The sequence below is a fragment of the Macaca nemestrina genome, chromosome 2 (genome assembly GCF_043159975.1).
Source record: "Macaca nemestrina isolate mMacNem1 chromosome 2, mMacNem.hap1, whole genome shotgun sequence".
Lineage (NCBI taxonomy): Eukaryota > Metazoa > Chordata > Mammalia > Primates > Cercopithecidae > Macaca > Macaca nemestrina.
The window spans coordinates 168,051,840-168,072,351 of record NC_092126.1 but is presented as its reverse complement, the minus strand read 5'-3'; the positions used below and the strand labels follow the sequence as shown (position 1 = coordinate 168,072,351).

The window sequence follows — 20,512 nt, the reverse complement described above, 5'->3', positions numbered from 1 at the left end:
ACTGATGTGTTTCTTGTAAACTTCTTTTCAGAGTGTTAAATACATTTAAGTACATACAATTAACATTGACCTCCTAGAATTAAAGGTTGGTAAATTGATCATGTTCTAAAACAATAGCATAAATGTGCTTATTTCACTCTAAGGCCTATGTCAAAGAATATATGCTAATGAACCAAATCATAAATCACTTTTTCATTTTCAAGGTGATGTACATTGACTAAGTAGCTTTTTAAAATGCTAATATGAAAAAAGGTTATTACTGGATAATCAGTTATATTGTAACTGTCCTTTATAGCAGATTAAAGTCTCAAACAGAATTCTCAATTTTTACTGCATTTTTCAAGTATACATGAACATATACATATATATATGAGCAACTGATTTTAATGTTAATTTTAAACAGACGTTTTCAAACTTTTTCAGTTTATGGGTCGATAACTTTTTCACGGCACTCCTAAACCTCAGCTTATTAGGTAGTTAGGTTCAAGGAGCTTAATAATAGTATATTGCACAGTATCCAACAGATAGTTTCTCTCAAATTTAAAACTATATATTGGCACTCCTGTGAGTTCACTGTAGCGCCCACGGATTCATGTGTATGGTTTGAGAACTACAATTTAAAATGCTGATTCACTATAATGTGCCAAGCAATGTAGATAACTTATGGTTACCATATAAAATAAAAGTTTCCCAAAAGTTTGCTTTCTAGGAAATCACATTCTAAGTCAACCTAGAAAAATTATTCACCTACTCTTTTTTTTTTCTGTAGATATCATAGGCTATACCTTGACCCAGTTTTTGCTGTGAAAATTGAGAAGTTTGAACTGAGTGAAATAAGTGTTAAATTCAAATTTTGTTTGAAAATAATTTAGATATTTTAACTCAAATATTTAAAACATATTTGTTGGTTTTAAACCTGATTTAAACTGATTTGTGGAGTATTTAAAGAAAGAGAATAACAAAATCTTTTTCTGAGTCATTGATCAATATAAAAAAGCACTTCTATAGTTGAATTTCAGTGAGATGGTTCTGCTTATTCCAGTCTTTGTTTTATAATTTGGTTTAGTTCAAATCTCTGAAAAATTCATTAAAAATTGTTTTGAACTAAATTTCTAGGATATATAAACTCTTTTTATTGAGACCAATTAGCTCTTCAACCTCTTGCTTGTGTCCATGGTTACAGTTCATAGCAAAAAATTTTCATTATTTAATGTCCCTTCATAGTGAAAACTGGGTAAAAAAAAACATAGTTAATAATAAAATTCTGTTAAAAATGAACCCTCCCAAAATGAAACCTAGGTTCTACGATTTATGTCTACTCAAATTATTTAAGAATATAGCCTATGTTTGTTTTTTGTTGTTTTTTTTTTTTTCCTTCTTTTCCATTTTTATGTTTGGTAAAATAATTAAACCAAACTATCAGCTTCATTGTCTCAGTGAATCCAGCCTGTCAAAGCATAAAGATAAAGCACGTTTTTGGGTTTTGAATGTCATCTGCACCAGTCCCCTAGAAAAGTATCGTAAGATAAAGGAAAGAGTACTGGGCTACGAGTCAGGAGTCCTGGATTACAGTGCTGCCTTTTTCAATTTTATGACCATAGAGAAATTACCTAATCTCCTACAGCTTCAATTTTCTTATCAAGAAATTGAGTGTTAAAGTATCTCTTACGTTCCTTCAAGCTTTAGGGTTCTGTGATTATACCATATATCAAACTTCTTAAATAAAGCTATAAATTCTTCATGGTCGTGTGTGTGTGTGTGTGTGTGTGTGCACTCGCACGCATGTATTTGGAATTCCCCTGGAAGAATAGAATAGTCCTTATTTCAAAAAGAATTCAGGAAATTATTTGAAGGGCAAGTGCTGTGAGCCAACACTGCAACTGTGATAATGGCCACTTGCAATCAATTTATGACAAGCTCATAAGAACTTGAAAATGCTGAGAGAACAGAGCTCCTGAAACTCAGGTCCTTAGAAGTCCATGATAAAGTCTGGGCACACATGGGATTTTTCAGTTCTAAATACACACACACACACACACACACACACACACACACACACACACACTTCTACAGAAAGGAGGAAAACAAAAAATCCTAGGTTGAAATGTCTCTAATCATCACTATTAACAACACTCACTATCACATTACTTTTCTATTCTTGACATGGCATTTCTCATAATTTCTCAGTGCCATCGGAGCCATCAGTGTTTATCTTTAGGCTGATTCTGCATTCTACCTCTTCCCTCCCACCCCCAAACAAACTGAAGCAATGAAGCAATGCCTCAATAGACCCACAGATTCCACTGCCAGCTCAGCATGTAATTTAGCTGGGAGCAGAAATGAAGGAGTGGTTTTGACTGTTATACTAAAGTGAAAATACCCCTAATTTCTTGTTTTCATTTTCAACCTTTAGAAGTTGACTTATTCGTTGTAATGGTAAGAAATACAGTTAACATCATTTAACTTAACATCTTTACTTCATCTTATTCCAAAAATTATTGAGGGCAAGTAGGCAAGCCATGTAAATTATTGATGTTTCTGCATATTTCTAGCTGGGGAAGAAGAGAGAACACTAATTTTTGATGATTTGGTAGACATTCTTTGTAAATAATGTTTTAAGAAGTTTTCAAGGCTAGTCAACTTGTACCTTCTTTGGCTTTAGTTTTAATTTTTAAAAAAATATCTCTGGGTTTTTTCTCCATTCAGATAAAAACACTGTCTTTTGTTCTGTAGACTAGAAATATTATATTCTGTCATAGCTTTTATAAGAATAGCTGTCTTTAATTAATAGTCACTCATATCTTTATTTTCTGAATACTGCTCTCTAATTAATTAGTCACTCATATCTTTGTTTTCTCATCAGAGTCAGACTTTATGGAAACATTCTAGGGGAGAAAGTATCTTAATCATCTGTCTGGGAAAGAAGTTTTTTTGGGGGGAAGGGGAAGAATTGCTTTTTTCCTCTCAAGACTTGGCAGCTAGAATTAGGTTGAGTCAATTTCCCAAATCCTTCGTTTCCTGAAGGTTGGATTAAAATTCAGCAAATCTCAAACCCCATAAATTGGATTAAAATCTCGACAAACTACGTTGTGCACTTTAGATTTTATAAAGCACTTTCAAATACCTCCCCTCAAGCTCCAAACAACCTACGATAAGGTAGGGTAGGCATTATTATTCACATTATGTGTAGATTAAGAAACTGAGACAAAGAAAGGGAAAGCATTCTTCTCTGAGGTCATATGATTACTTAGTGGCAAAGTCTAGGCTAGAATAGGAATCAGCTTGGTCTTAGGCCTAAACTTGAGGAAAAAAGTAGACATGTAGATGACATATGGCAGATGTCGCTGGGACCCCATCATGCTGCCTCTGATTTTTCTTCTTGGTTACTCTTTGAAATCCTTAAGTATATAGTGTTATTAGCAAAAAGGTTATTCTCTCTTTCAAGTGCTTGGAAAGTAAGGAAGGAATGGGGGCGGAGGTGTTATTTGCATAATTCTCTTTACATCAAAATGAAATATACTGGCTCAGTGTTTTGAAAGAAACTTAAAATGTGAAACATGGTGATGAAATGAGCAAAATGTGGATTACAGTGACCACTGAAAGCCATGATCCAGGCTCCAGATGGACATCTGGTATATAGCTAAAGAAAAAGACTATGTGAGCAACAAAAGGGCCATATGTGAGTTAGCTGCCAAATTTTTTTTTATTATTATTACTTTCCTTTGAGCTTTTGAGGTGATGATGCTTAATATTCAAGAAAGATGAAAATAAAAAGGGAAAGGAAGCAAACACCCAGCCCATTGGTGATTGGTAGAGTAATTGTGGGCATGGCCCCAGGATGATAGCAGCTTCTATTTAATCAATGTTGACAAGGCTGGGGAGAGCTGGGCAGGTCCCAAGAGGTAATGTTTTACTCGGAAATCCACTCAACCTAATTTCAGTAATGTAGGGCTGTGGAGGGGCCTGGACTGGAGCCAGAAAACAGGGCCATTAGAGCTCAGCGTAGGCAATGGCAGCTGGGAACATCGCCATCCCTCCAGCAGCATTGCAACCAGGCTGCCTGGCTGAGCACACAAGCAGCCGCTGCTGCATATGCTTCTGGTATTTGCTCACCAACAGAATGCATCGACATGCTATTCTCACCCTTTCGAGGAAATGAATGGAATGCATAAAGGCAAGAACTGCTTCCAGACTCTATTTTAGCAAGAATCAGAGAGCAAGTCTGGCATATATCTTTCAAGGACCACTGTGAAATTGTCCACCTAATCCGCTGAGTCTTTTAAGGCTACCATTACATTGTTGCAAACACATGCAGAGATAACTCAGATCTTTATTGCTGTCTTAGTGTGGTTTTGATCTTTCTTAGGAATTGTGGTTGTGGATCAAGAATATGGAAACTACTATGGTTTTTTCATTTTTCAAAATTTCTGAGATTCATTCAAGTTAGTCAGCTTTGCAAATCCAAGAGAAGTTACCCAGGACAAATTATGCTCCTTAGGGCTGAGTGCTTCTTATCTAGCTATTCTTTCCTTTACCATTCTTTCTCCAATAAACAACACATTGTTACAGTAATTTGCTAGCATATAAATTCCAAGAACGTAGAGGTTTTTGCTTTGTGTTTTCATTGCTGTGTCACCACTGCTATATTTGCAGTTCATGGAGCAGTGTGTGAACATAGTAAGACTCAATTTCTTTCACTGGATGAATAAATGAATGAACGAAAACATTTTCTTTCTTCCCTTCTGAAGGATCCTTGAACTACGATGCATCAATAATGTATGAATTTACTTTCTGTGATGTTAACTTTCTCTTTTTAAGTTAACACAGAAATGACAAAATTCATGGAGGCTGCCAGTGAACGTGGTGGTAATCTCTAAGCAGTCTTTGGGCTTGGAAGAGCAATGTTTTTGTCAAGGCTAAAATGCCATTGTTCTATCAGATTCTAACATTATCCGTCCAAATGACTGAATATAATTTTTGAGACTAAATCATGGCACAGCAAGAGTATTTAATCAACTTAATTAAATAATTTAATCAAGTTTTTGAGCCTCTAGCTTAAGCCTCTCATATAAATAAGGTTATTTACTCCCGAAAATAGGACCATGTTCCATTTGAAAAATTTATGTCTTGAAAAAACTTTTTTCCCCTAAAAGGAAAAAAAGCCTAAACTACTAAAACTAAATCTAAAACTAAAACACATCATCAGTTTTTGTTTATTGTTTTTGTTTTAGACATATTCTGTTTTATAATAGAACCGGATTTGGGGGATTGATTTTCCCCTGGTAAAGATGGATTTGGGGAGAAGCCATCACTAGGTATATAATAGTAATAGTCTTAGGAAATTCATTCAGTGGTCGCTATATACATACACATGTGCACGCACGCACGCACACACACACACACACATAGCCCAAGTGTCTTTGGCTGCTATAATAAAATACCATAAACTAGGCAGCTTGTAAACAACAGACAAATTCTGCTAAGGGCCAGCTTTCTCTGTACCTTGCTGTGTCCTCATATGGTGGAAGAGACTAGCTAGTTCTCTGTTGTCTCTTTCATAAAGACACTAATCCCAATCATGAGTCCTCTACCCTCATGATTTAACTACCTCCCAAAGATTCCTACTCTTAGTGCCATCACCTTAGGGGGTTAGAATTTCAACATATGAAGTTTGAAGGAACACAAACATTTAGTCCATAATACTGTGACTCATTTTTGTTTTTCCTGTAATGTCTTTTTTTTTTTTTTTTTTTTTTTTTTTTGAGACGGAGTCTAGCTCTGTTGCCCAGGCTGGAGTGCAGTGGCTGGATCTCAGCTCACTGCAAGCTCCGCCTCCTGGGTTTATGCCATTCTCCTGCCTCAGCCTCCCGAGTAGCTGGGACTACAGGCACCCACCACCTCGCCCAGCTAGGTTTTTTTTTTGTATTTTTTAGTAGAGACGGGGTTTCACCGTGTTAGCCAGGATGGTCTCGATCTCCTGACCTCGTGATCTGCCCATCTCAGCCTCCCAAAGTGCTGAGATTACAGGCTTACGCCACCGCACCCAGCCCCTGTAATGTCTTAAATAAAATAACAGTACTAATGTTAGGTTTTCATGTTTAATACAAGTAAAAGTACTATTTAGAGGCAAACTGAAAAAGAACAAGCATATTCTATGCTTCACCTTGCTGGATTTCAGCCCTCACACTAGCACTTCCAGGCTTTCATTTGCCAGCTCCAAGTCATTGCTTCTACTCACTTGTTCTATGTCACTTGGTGTTGAAAATCACACTGCAATCTTTCAGCCTCTGTAGCCTCTTCCTAAGTAATAACTGTCTCAGAGGGAGGTTGATCTGCTAGATGAGGAATGTGACTATTTACTCTAATTGGATCATGGTAATTGGAGTGACCAGCTGGCCTCAGTCATTCATTTGTCTTTGACATTCACCATGATGATCAAAGATTTTGCACAAAATACTAAAGATTACATAGTAACTCATCTCTAGCATTTACAAATCATGTAATTAGTGCTGGAAAGTGCCAAGACCAGATTTTTATATTACAGAAGACTAATCAGGATTCTTCCTTTCATTTTTAGCTGCTTTTAATGGGACAGTTTTTAAACATTGTGGGCTTCAGGCCTGCATAGCTGTGGACTGGACTCCCTGCTTTAGTTATCACTCTGAACTCACCCATTCTTTCTGGGCAAAGGTAAAACCAGGGAAAGCAACTAAAGGAAGAGCTGCTGCGATAACTGTGTCCTAGGTTGGAATTTACAGTGTGGCCTTAGGTAAACCCTTCAGTCTCCCTCTGTCTCAGTTTCTCCAGCTGTGAAATGGGGTGATTAAAGTAGATGTGAGAATCAAATGCAATGATGCAAGTATACTTCGCACTATTCTAAGCACATAGTAAGAGCTCCAAAATGTTAACTATAGCTAAATACTTTATACAAAGGACCAGGTAAGTCATAATTCATAATTCTTTCCAGGCAGTTTTTTTTTAAGCTGCTGAATAGAACAGGTAAGAAAATGTAGATGTAAACTAAACGGTCAACATGATTTATCACTGCAATGATTTATCTAGGGTTGACATCAGTGGGAGAATAAGCTAGCAATATCAAAATGTTCCCTCTGGTATTCAGGCTTAAATGGACCTATTTATACAAAAGTTGGATTCTGTTTATAATAAGTTCCGCTTTGTCAGAGGTTAAAACCTTTCCCAAACTCATATGCAGTCTCCTACCAAAGTAGAGCTAGCTAGAGCGGGCATATTGTCCATATCTGGCTATTGTTCCCTCATTTGGATGCAGAATTTAAAAAAAATGTTATCATGAGTTCTTAGTTTATCTCACTTTGGAAGTTGTAAAAGATTGTTTCTTTACATTGTTTCCTCCATCCATGTTTTATTTTCCTCCCCATAATTTCTTGGTGGTCTATAAAACTTTCACTGCATCCATTGACTTGATCCACTTTGTTTTCTGCCAACTAGTCATCCCTTCACTTAAAACAAAGCAAATATTTTGCTTAATATTCAATAATTTCAAGTAAAAAATTACTTTAATCTCAGACAAATATGGATAGATAGATAGATAGATAGATAGATAGATAGATAGATAGAGAGTTTTATGTGTTCCAGCTAACATTTCCTTTTGTAGCCATCTAATCGAGCTTCATCAATTTTAATTTTATGGTTTTTATTTTATACTTTGGAGCCAATGATTTTTTAATCTCTGAAGTTTTATAGGTCACTAAATCCCTATGGACCCTAGCTGCTTAGTTTCTAGTGCTGAATTGGTAAAATGAGTTTGGCCACCTGATATAATCAGAAAACCTGAACAAATAGACCTGAATTTTAGTTCTGGCTTGGTCATAAGCAAGTCATATGATTTAGGGAAAGTTCCTTTATGCACCTAGACTTCAGTGTCATCACCTGTAAAATGAGGCTGTCCAGTCATTCCTTCACTCAACAAATATTTACTGAGGGTCTTTCCTGAATTAGGTTCTATGCTGGACATGGGATTCAAGGTTGAGCTGAAGTAGGTACTGCTGTTACCCTTGAAGAGTTCATGGTTTGGTGACTGGATGATCTTAAAGGGTCCATTCATTTGTAACATTCTATTATTATACATTTTATTGTCTTTTTTTGTTTATTTGTTTTTTTGATAGAGTTACGCTCTTGTTCCCCAGGCTAGAGTGCAAAGGCGGGATCTCTGCTCACTGCAACCTCCGCCTCCCAAGTTCAAGCTATTCTCCTGCTTCAGCCTTCCTAGTAGCTGGGATTACAGGCATGTGCCACTATGCCCAACTACTTTTATATTTTTAGTAGAGACGGAGTTTCACCATTTTGGCCAGGCTGGCCTCGAACTCCTGACCTCAGGTGATCCACCCATCTCAGCCTCCCAAAGTGCTGGGGTTACAGGTGTGAGCCACCACACCCAGCCCAAATTTTATTGTCTTTTAAAGGTATGTTATGAAAGGCTTTAAGGAGAGCAAGGATTTAGCTTTTTTTTTTTTTTTTTTTTTTCCTCAGTACCTAGAAGAATGGCTGGCACAGTGCAGGTGTCCATTAAGAACTTATTGAACAAATAAATTAATAAATACTTACGTTTAAAATACTTTGAAGGATTTGAAAAAATGAATATGTATTGAAGCTCTCAATAGGGAACAGACAGCAATAATTTCCTGTCATAATAAACAGATTTGTGCCAAATTTCATCTTTTGTCCTAGGACCAGGCAATGGATGACAAGAGAAAGTGGGAGAATTGGGAGGATTTAACTTGATTGTATTCCAACAAGGGAACAGAAAGTCTCAGAACCATCTGAATGTTCAGGTTTCTGTTTCTGCATTTTTTGAGTTTTGTTCCCTTTATTCAACAAACATGCATTTCTCACCTTTCCCGGTCTACTTCCCTTTTTCTCTCATTTCCTGATCTCTCTCTAAGCATAGAGAATAGCTCCCATGTCTTTATTTTGGTAGGAGAGATTTGAAGTCTTCTTTTGCTCGTAGAGCTACTATCTTTCTATATGTTTCTGGGTTGTATAAACCAATATTATGTTTATTTTGCAGTTTGAAAAGTGCACTAAAAACATTGCTTCTTGGAACTGATAAGGATGGTAAACTACCTTGGGCATACTTGTGATACCAAAGGTTTGAGCAGGGTTGGGGAAATAAGCAAAAGAATTCCTGATTGTTTTAGAAGAACTTCGCTGAAATAAATCTGGAATCTTTCTTCTGGTAGAAAATTAAATAACTCATTAGCACACCAAAATTTTTATAATTCCTGAGGAATACTGCTAATGCATAGAGTATTAGAATGATCAGAATTGAGTTAGTTTCATGCAAAACTTATATAGGTGCACTGTTGTTCAAGAGGTAATCATAGTCACTTTGGAAAGCCGTAGCCTTAAAAAAACCTTATGAGTAGTAGTAGGTAGCATCACTAGAATAACTATATTTTATGAATAGCTTATAGTGAGTTATGAACCCTATAAAATAAGTCAGACTTTATAACCTTGGTCAAAAGTGAGTATTATAAGGTAAAGTTACCTATCGTAGCTGCTTACTTTATATACCAGACTAGTCTAGTTAGATTTTAAAAGTCTAACCTATTTTCAAAAAATAAGCATTTCTGCTACTGAAGAGCTTTAAAAGAATGTTTTTTGATAGATGTTTCAGAGAAGAAATTCCAGAAATGTGTTTAATAATGGTGGGTATAAACATTCAGCTTTATCTGAATGTAAATATGTAGCTGGCTGATTTAAAAGAGACATACATTTTGATGAGTTTTCTAATGGTCTCCTTAATGACCCCATTTATCTAATCTCAACATCTACATACAGCAAAACTATTTTATTTAATATTCCTAGTTTAATCTCCTCAAAGCATAGCTGTATTATATTCCTTGCTCAAGGGCTTTCAAACGGTCTATTGTCTTCTAATTAAACACAAATTTGTTAGCCTAACAAAATTCCACGGACTTCAGTTTAGCTTTCCAAGAATAATTAGCACCTAGTAGCTGTTAAGAGGAGGACAAGCAATAACAATAGCTTCATTTTAAGACACAGGCATCGCCAATATAAGGGATTGAGGTGGGAAAAAAAAAAAAAAACAGTTAATATAATAGGCCTGGGACTGCTGTCCTTAGAAAAGCTTGTTTGTAAAGCTGACCATTGGCTGGCATCTGGGAACTTGGATTTTGAGAAGATTCTCATCATTCCTTAACTGATAAGAGTGGTTCCAGGTGCCTAAAACCATAGTACAAACAATGTGGTTTATGCCGAACATCTATTTTACTTCTGGGAGTCTGAATTTTGTACCTGCTAGGTGGAGGGTGCCTACATGACCAATTACCAATGCAAACTCAGTTAAACTTCCCTAATAGATTACATCTTCCATGTGTTATGGTAATTTATTGCTTAAAGAATTAAGCACATCCTGGATGACTCCATGGGGAGAAGACTCTTAGAAACTTGTTTGGTTTCCTCCAAACTTTGCCCATGAGCAACTTTTTGCTTTGCTTATTTTGCTTTGTGTTCTTTCACTGCAATAAATTTTAGTTATGAAGCAGACTGCATGCTGAGTCCCATGAGTCCTCCTAGCAAATCACTGAACCTAGGGGTGGTCTTGGGGGACCCTGACACAAGGAGTTGATTGTTTGGCAACACAAGTTGTTTCAAAGCAAATGAATTCTTTTTCTACAAGCTAGCATATTAGTAAACTATCAGGTAGTGTTAAACTTGTTGACTGAGTTCTGTCGGGAAACCAAGGGAATATTTTCCTTCAAAAATACTTGATATCCTCCTTGTTAAGCAAAGCAGTACTTTCCCTATGGATAAGTGTATTCAGTTGGAATGTGCTTGGCTGCAAGAAACTGAAAACTATTATATTACAATGCTTTAAAGAGGCTAGTGACTTGTCTCTGAGGGAAGGTATCTAGGAGTAGTACAGTCACTCAGTGATGAGTTTTTCTTTTTGCTCCACCATCCTTAGTGTGTAGTTTTTGTCTTCATGGTCACAAGGCAGCTGCTACAGTGCCATGTATTGTTTGAGGTCCAAGTGATCAGGAATAGGAGAATGTGAAGGGCAAAACCCAACTCTGCCCTCTCTAGGGACTTCTACTTCTAGAATTGACCAGCGCTGTCCCGCAGGAGCTGAAAATTCAACTACTTCACTTTCCAATACTGGAAATGAGTGGTAAGAAATTTGGAATGGATGCTCGATGGTCCACATAAATTATCTGTCACAATTCTTCTGACACTAATAGAACAGCAATACAAGATTGTCATTGATTCCCTATGTGAAGATCCTGTATGTGGATACCTCGATTGTAAGGCTGAGAGATTAAAGACCACAGTACCTTCTGTTAAGTGGGCTCCTTGTCACTCCCATACCTTTGCTCCTGAGTTCTTCCATAGGTGCCACTGAACAGCTTCCTTGAGGTAAACTCTTCTGAACTTGGAACTTATATTAACTGGGATATTAATAATCTTTTAATCTTAATGCTGTTATGAAATGACATAAAAAGAAGAAATGCATTGCACCATTGTATGAACAGATAAGACAAAATACTAACTCTCTCCTTTTCCCCCCACCCTATCTTGTTTTCTTTCTCAGAAGCTGTAGACGAAACCAAACCTAAGGAAAGTGCCCGGCAGGATGAGGGTAAAGAAGAGGAACCCGAGGCTGACCAAGAACATGCCTGAACTCTAAGAAATGGCTTTCCACATCCCCACCCTCCCCTCTCCTGAGCCTGTCTCTCCCTACCCTCTTCTCAGCTCCACTCTGAAGTCCCCTCCTGTCCTGCTCACGTCTGTGAGTCTGTCCTTTCCCACCCACTAGCCCTCTTTCTCTCTGTGTGGCAAACATTTAAAAAAAAAAAAAAAAAAAAAAAAAAAAAAGCAGGAAAGATCCCAAGTCAAACAGTGTGGCTTAAACATTTTTTGTTTCTTGGTGTTGTTATGGCGAGTTTTTGGTAATGATGATTCAATCATTTTGGGAAATTCTTGCACTGTATCCAAGTTATTTGATCTGGTGCGTGTGGCCCTGTGGGAGTCCACTTTCCTCTCTATCTCTCTCTCTGTTCCAAGTGTGTGTGCAATGTTCCGTTCATCTGAGGAGTCCAAAATATCGAGTGAATTCAAAACCATTTTTGTTTTCCTCCTTTTCAATGTGATGGAATGAACAAAAAGGAAAAAATTCAAAAAACCCAGTTTGTTTTAAAAATAAATAAATAAAGCAAATGTGCCAATTAGCGTAAACTTGCGGCTCTAAGGCTCCTTTTTCAACCTGAATATTAATAAATCATGAGAGTAATCGAGGTCCAACGGCTCTGTGTTTCTGTTCTACCTTCTCATTAGTTGGTTGGACATGCTAGGGTCTTACATTTCATCTTTTTCCTCTCCTCTCAGTTTGAGACCAACAACCCTGATAAAAAAAACACAGATGAAGCCTAAGGCTGTTGTCAGGACCAATAGCTCCAGCCCTCGAGGGAGACATCTGTTGCAGGCCTGTCTCCTTGGCTTATGTGTGGCTATCTTTGAACTGTGCCTCTTCACGGCTTCCCTTTATGCCTCTCTTTGTGTCCAAATTTCCCCACTTTACAAAGATACTAGTGATACAAAATTGGACCCACCCCTAATGACCTCACTTTAACTTAACTGCCTCTGTCAAGGCCTCATTTTTAAATGAGGTCACATTCTGAGGTACTGGGGCTTAAGGCTTCAACATATAACTTTGGGCGACAGGGCACAATTCAGCCCACAAGAGACACTAATATATGACCAGCCTATCCAACATGGTGAAACCCCATCTCTACAAAAAAATACAAAAACTTAGCCTGGCATGGTGGCGGGTGCCTGTAATCCCAGCCACTCGGCAGGCTGAGGCTGACATTGCACCATTGCACCCCAGACTGGGCTACAGAGTGAGACTCCATCTGAAAAAAAAAAAAAAAAAAAAAGGACACTGAGACTCACTCTTACTAAAATAACCTCAGAGCATTTTCATTATTTAAGAGAACTTTAGTTTATCCAATGAAAAGTTATTCTAGGTTTTACTAAGATAAATATTACAAAGAGGAACTGGGCAAGGTGGCACATGCCTGTAGTCCCAGCTACTTGGGAGGCTGAGGTGGGAAGATAACTTGAGCTCAGGAGTTAAAGTCCAGCCTAGGCAACCTAAAGTGACCCTGTCTATAAAAAATACGTTCATTATAGAAATGTCTACAACTTTTGGAAACCCCCAGGCTTTTGTTTTAATTAATTTATTTTAACCCAAGTATTGAGCCAGTCCGTTGCATCTTTATCAGCTTATAAATTTATGTTGAATTTACAATTCCTACACAGGGCAGCTATGAGATTCTTGATTAGTTATAATCATTGTTGATATCACTGCTGATGTTGATAGTATATAAAGAAAAGGTATACATTTTGCACATCCATTTCAAATTTCTTTCCAGTTTCAGTTTTTAAAATGCCTTCTATTAGAAGGTAAGTAGTTCTTATAGGAAACAAAGCAATATCTGAAGTATCTATGCTCTGTATTCCTACACTTTCTAAATCAATTCTGGTGCAGATTCTGAACATGTCATGTTCTGCTCTGGCCCTGAGTCTCCTCTCATAGACGTGCATGGCCAGGGGGTTCCCTTTAGCTTTCTACCCTTATCTGCAGATAGAACCTCCTAGCTAGGAAGAGAAAACTAAGTCAAAGAGAAAGTCCTCATACTAATGAAGATCAATGAAATAAGTCATCCTCGGAGTTTCAACCTGTACCTTGGTAACTATGCTCAGCTTTGTGTAGAGCTCGTGCTTAATTAATCAAAGAAAGGTGAAAAATGAAAAATGAGTCCTCACTGAATCAACAGGGTCTTTCCTTGGTCACTGACACTAAGTTGAATTTTCATTTGGAGAAACAACTCTAAAGAAAAAAGTTAGAAAGTATCAATAACATATATTAAAATAGTTCAAGAGTTTGATTTCATTCTGAGTTGGTCTGAATTTCATGGAAGACTTGGAAGCAAGAATGTCTGGGGCTCAGTCATGATCTGCTTAGAGTCTCATCAGATGTGGAATAAGTTATTGAAAAGATCATTCATAGATTGAAGTTATATCACATAGCATATCTGTCTACATACTGCTTTAAAAATTCTATTTTACCTCAAAGGTTTTTGTTTTGTGTTTGTGTTTTGGTAAGAAATGCTATAATCCCCTTCTCAAATCTACACCTGAAAGCAACATTCCTATGGCTTGGAAAAATTCAGCTTCTTCAAAACACAATTCTAAACTTCTTCTGCTGAATCTACATTTATACTGAAAACAGTAGTGTATGATCTTTTAGGCATATATTAATATATACTATTTAGTGGTCTTATTACTTGTGTTAGGGTTGGGAATTTTTTTTTTAACTTATTAGTGTCTAAATTTATTTCATTTATAAACTTTTGGTTCCTTAATAGAATTGTAAAGGTGGAGGAATACGCATTAGAGAGGCTTGTAATAGAGCCTCTAAGACACGATAGAGAGGCTCCCAAAAGACATACCAAGAATCATTGCAGCCCTAACACTAAACGCAAAACAACGTGACTCACACTTACAGACAACACACAAAGTCAGGGAGCAATTGGGATGCATAGGCCATTCAAGACACAGAAACATATGGGTTCTAAATTCTGTTCAGAAAGCAACCTAAGTTGTTGATTCTGAAACACCTAAATCTGGATTACTTTGAAAAATAAAAAATAGGTTGAGGACAAGTAAAAATGACCTCAACACTGACAGGTGATTTTTTTCAAATAGTAATAAGGTCATACAGTGTGCTCCAGACCCAACATCTCATTGATAGCAAAACCATCACGTTGTCTGTATGAAATAAGGTCTTTTGACTGAGCTGTATTATTTGTGTCTAAAATGTTCAGTTATGATGTAATACAATTTAAGTCTCTTTGAAGATAAAAGGATTTCTAAAATAGAACTCTTTGTCTCCATCACCCAATCCACATTTGGCTGATTTTCCTGTCTTTTACACTATCATCTACCCAGTGGCTTAGGTCAGAAATCTAGAAAGAAACTTGATTCCTCTTTTTCTTTTCACATAACATTTAATTCATGAGAGCAAATCTGCTGCTGTGGATTTCAAAAGAGAATAAAGATAAAATTTGTGCCTCTTGCTCCGACCAATCCTGCACTTTTCTTGGTCAGTTTGTGGTGATCTAAGGGTTCTTTTACAATGATTCCACCCCATACTCAGTTCAAAAGAAAAATCACAGAAGAATTAGAATACTCTGTCAGTAACCTGGGTTAGAGGCACTTGGCGTTCTCGAAAATGCATTATTCCCAATGTCAGACAGCCCCTAGAAGCCAGTTAGTTCTGCAGTGGCATGGAAGCCCAGACAATAGGAAAACCAGATTAATGAATAAGTTCCATACAGCATTATTAAGATCACCACAAGTTCCATTAATTTCTTTTTTTTACCTTCCCAACATTGACTGTTGTCATGGAAACACAGCTTCTGTTAAGCTGGTTATAAAAATAACTCAATGATTGGTGATCCTCCTAGATAAATGTCAGCTAATGAGCATTAGAAACATGAGCGTCTTTAATTTTAGATAGAACTCTTGCCTAATTTTTCTTCCTGAGGGGTCAAAGCCTATGTCTGCCTGTCATGTAGGCAAGGCCTGCATCCATGTCTACCACCATTTTCAGCCACATATTTACCCTGCTATAACCTCATTTTTTTCCCTTTCTTCATGGATAAAAATTCCATCATCAGGAATGAGTACAAGATTGAGCTATGAGAATGATGAGTTATTAAATCCTCTTGGAGAACATTATCAAGGTGGCAGAGACATTTTGAATGTACATTTTCCAGCAGATTGGTTACCTGATTTGTTTTCTTACAGGTATGTGTCATGGTTGGTAATTACAGCATGTTTAGTGTTACAGATGTACCTTACTAAGTGCATTTTCAATGAAGTGAGATGCCTCTCCATAGAAGTGAAAAATTTCAGTTAATCTCATATTATATAAGATCTGGCTATGGAAGTACATAAATTGTAATGAAATTTTAAGTTAATTTGTTTGTTTAATTATCCAAGCAATATTGTTTTATTATAGAAAGGTAGAAAATACAAATAAGGAAAAAGATAAAAATAATCCAAGGTTTACTATGCAGAATTAAGCCATATTTATATTTAAAGATTCAGCCTTAGATAATATGTCTACCTGCCTAACTGCCTCCTCTCTTCCCATATATCATCCTCTTATCTATTTAAGACAAACATGGACTCATGTTATACCAGTAGTTTTATAAATAACTTTAGACATTTAACTGCAAATTTTTAATAATGTGTTTATAATATAATTTCATTAGCCAGATCCGTAAAAATGGAAAAATTAGGTCAAAGGACATGAGTACTTTAAACGCTTTTTATATAGATTACCATATTAGAGACAGAGGACTTTAAATCCTGTGGTTTCCGTTGTGACTTTCCAGTGTCATGCCAAGCCTCAGAAGCCTGAGACAAAAGGAAAAATGTGCAACTTTATACAAATGCTCTTTAACTTATGATTGGTTTATTGGTTTATGTCCCAATAAACCCATTGTAAAATTGAAAAATCGTAAATCAACCTATTGTAAATTGAAGACCTTTTGCATACACTTATCAAAGTATTGTCCCATAGTTTGAACAAAGTGAGAAAGTTAAAAACAGATCTACAAACAAAAACATGATTATATATAAAACCCTGTGTTGCCCAAACTGTTGATGTGCTGTTGTCAACCCTCATAAACATGCTTCCTGTTTGACTGGTGGACTGTATTGCTTTGCCAGACCAGTAAACTGAGGGCTGAGTGGAAGGGACTTATTCTATTGCACAATAATATCATCATAAAGCAAACAGTCTGTCCCTATTTAAAATTTTGGTATTTTGTTTTTCCATAGGTATTAATTTTGAATTTTGGAATATTATATTCAAATCCTTTTTTTGTTTTTTTTTTGTTCTGGTGAGACATTCTCACTCTGTCACCCAGGCTGGAGTGAAGTGGTGCGATCTCGCTTCACTGCAACCTCCATCTCATGGGTTCAAGCAATTCTCCTGCCTCAGCCTCCTGAGTAGCTGAGATTACAGGTGCTCGCCACCACACCCAGCTAATTTTTGTTATTTTTGGTAGAGATGGGGTTTCACCAGTTGGTCAGGCTGGTCTCGAATTCCTGACCTCAAGTGCTGCCTGCCTCAGCCTCCCAAAGTGCTAGGATTACAGGTGTAAGCCATCGTGCCCGGCCCCAATACTATCTTGATTACTAATTTTTTGATGTAACCTTACATTTTGCACTTAAGGCAAGTAACCTTAACTTGCCTCACCCCAATCCTGGCCCTGCTGCTCCCAAAGGGAATAGTAGAATCATTGGTTCCCAAACATTTTCTGAGGCCCATTAGGCAGCTGTGATTATGTGAGGTCTTAGTGACACCCACGGACTGTAATGTTTGAGAATAGATGGGGCATGCGGACCTGGGAATTAAATATCTACTATTCCTAGAAAGTTAACAAGATAACTAAGAAATTTCCCTGCTTTTTAGAGAAGCCATTGCTATGAACTGACTGTTAGTGTCCTCTTAAAATTTGTATGTTGAAGCCTAATTTCCAATGTGATGGTACGTAGAGGTGGAGCATTTGGCAGTAATTACACCATGAGGGTAGACCACCCCCCAACCCCGATGGAATTAGTGCCCTTATTAAATGAGGAAGGGGCATGAGATTTCTCTCTCTTTCTTCCATGTGGAGATACAGGCAAGATGCGGCCTCTGCAACCTGAAAGAGGGCCCTTACCAGAACTTGACCATGCTAGCACCCTGATCTTAGACTTCCAGCCTCCAGAATTGTGAAAAATAAATTTCTATTGTTTATATGCCACCTGATCTGAGGCACTTTTGTTATTGCAGCCCAAACTGACTTAGAAAGTATAGATTACAAAACAGCTAGATACAGACAACAAGGAGTGGTTAGAAACTGGTTTGGGCTATGGAGAAATGAGAATTCATGATCTATCTAAACCCTCTGAAAATACATTAAAAACTAAACAAGAATAAAACTGGGTCTATCAAACCAAAGCACCAATTTATAATGCCAACCACTCTTCACGGTTGCACTTGGGAAGAGTACAGTTATGAAACTAGATGTGATCATTTGAAAAATTGTGTTCTTACTATGAAGCCATAAAAAAGAATGAGATCATATCTTCAGAGGGACATGAATGGAGCTGGAGGCCATTATTCTTAGCAAACTAACACAGGAACAGAAAAACAAATACCACAAGTTTTCACTTATAAGTGGGAGCTAAACGTGAGAACACACGGACACATAGAGGGGAACACACACTGGGGCCTTTCGGAGGGTACAGGGTGGGAGGAGAAAGAGGATCCGGAAAAAATAACTAATGGATGTTAGGCTTAATACCTGGGTGATGAAATAATCTGTACAACAAATCTCCATGACACCAGTTTACCTATGTAACAAACCTGCATTTGTATACCTGAACTTAAAGTAAAAGTTTAAAAGAAAAAGAAAAATTGTACTCCTGAAGAAGTTGATCAAGTAGAACCTTTTATAAATTGGAGTGTTGTGGGAAACAAGTACTAATTAATTAACTCGCCATGGGTGCAAATTTATATTTAAGCGATAGATAAGAATATGGCTATTTCATTTTACATTTAGAAGTAAAAAGAATATAACTCTCTCTTGGAATTAGAAAAGAAGCATAGGAGGGAAAACATGCTTTAAAAATTTTTTTCTGCCACATTGGAAAAATAGAACAAGCATAGAAATGAAAGGAAGAACAATGGCATCTGTTTTTCTTTTTCTATCTTCCCCTATGCTTTCTCCTTTCTTCCTAGAGTAAGTAAAATGAGCACAGGATCTCCAGCCTAGGGACACTGGAGTGTTCACTAAGTAAGGGGAAATGGAGAGACAGCATGAGGGAGGCAGCACCCCTGTTCCAGCTTTAGCAGTCTCAAGATTCAGTGAAGGTTGTAACCATTACCTCCACCTGAAGGGCAACAGCAGCCTTTGCCTTAGCATCAGAGGCCACCAATAGGATTCGACAGTGCTGCCTTTGCCTACTTTCTGACCTCCTGCCTCTGAACCACACTGCCAGCCTAGACTTGTGAATCCTGCCTTCTTCTCCTTGATTTAACCAACCCTGTCTGCTTAGATGACTCCTGCCGGACTGTAAATTCCTTAGGCATGGCATGGGATATTTTGTCCTATTTGGTTTTGTACTCTGTAAATTCCTTAGGCATGGCATGGGATATTTTGTCCTATTTGGTTCTGTACTCTGTAAATTCCTTAGGCATGGCATGGGATATTTTGTCCTATTTGGTTCTGTACTCCAGAAGCATCTGAAAATAGCAGGCCAAACTCAATAAATGGATGAATGAATAAATGACTTCTAATTCTTGTCTATCAGTCTCTATCCTCTTTTTCCCTTCCTGTGGCTTCACAAACTTTTCATAGGGGTACCAAGATACAACTCAGGCCCCTTGTCCAAGAGGGAGAAGTATTTCCCTGAGAACTCAGCGCTTTCACATATCATACCTGATGATGAACTTGGGGCAACAAACTACCACATGAATCTAAGTTGTATTCATTCACTAAACGACCAGCCGAGAGATTCAGCCACAATGACCTCATTGTTATCCTTGTCTATTCCACTCCTGACTTTGTATTTTTGGCTTTCCATTACTTCATCCCTGCCTTTGCCTTTCTGCTTTTTTTTTTTTTTTTTTTTTTTTTCCTGGTTGGAATGCTCTTCCACAGATATTCACATGGCACTTTCCAGGTCATTTCTCAAATACTACCTTTCCATTGAAGCCTTCAAAGACCACCCCATTAGTATTTTCTACTACCCTTCCTATAAAAATATTTCAAATAGATATAGACCTTAATTCTATTTAAAATACTATATCCTTTACTCAATTATTTTATTTACCCATCTTCCATTACTAGAATATAAGCTTTACAAAAGTAAGAACTTTCCCTGTTATGTTTATATCTCTAGCTCTTAAGACACTTCCTGACATCCAGTAGGATCTCAATAAATGGGAAATGAACAATTTTTATTTTAAGTATTTTACTTGCTCCTTAAAACTCGTTCTTTCTAACTGTAGATTCATCCATGGAGTACTGTCTTGTTACATTCCTTAGCAGGAGGCATCTGTGTTCGGGCCAACTCAGCATCTTTTCACATTCCTCTGATGATAAGTTACCTCTTCCTATTCTATTTAGCTTCAGTGGAGCCGACTCTGATTCTTCTCCTCACCCTCAACATAGAAGAGATACAAGAACCAGGTCTGGCCAATCAGACCATCACATCTCCTGGTGCAATGATTGATTTAAGCACAGACACATGACTTGAGACATGCTCTCCCTTGGAGCTTTCTGCCAAAGCTAGCAAAACAAACAAACAAACATAACAAAACCCCCCTTTCATTTTGGTAGGATTTCTAAACAAGGGAATGTGAGTCTTCCATAGAGAATGG

The 20,512-nt window shown here is 37.3% G+C and overlaps 1 protein-coding gene across 1 annotated transcript in view; it reads left to right on the top strand.

Annotated features, from left to right (window-relative positions):
* LOC105470362 (growth associated protein 43) overlaps nucleotides 1–12,297 on the top strand; it is a 97,989-nt gene extending 85,692 nt beyond the window's left edge. Inside the window, exon 3 of the mRNA XM_011722235.3 lies at nucleotides 11,594–12,297. Coding sequence (XP_011720537.1) covers nucleotides 11,594–11,682 — 89 coding nt within the window. The 3' untranslated portion in view covers nucleotides 11,683–12,297. The remainder of the gene's footprint in view (nucleotides 1–11,593) is intronic.
* Nucleotides 12,298–20,512: the final 8,215 nt, after the last annotated feature.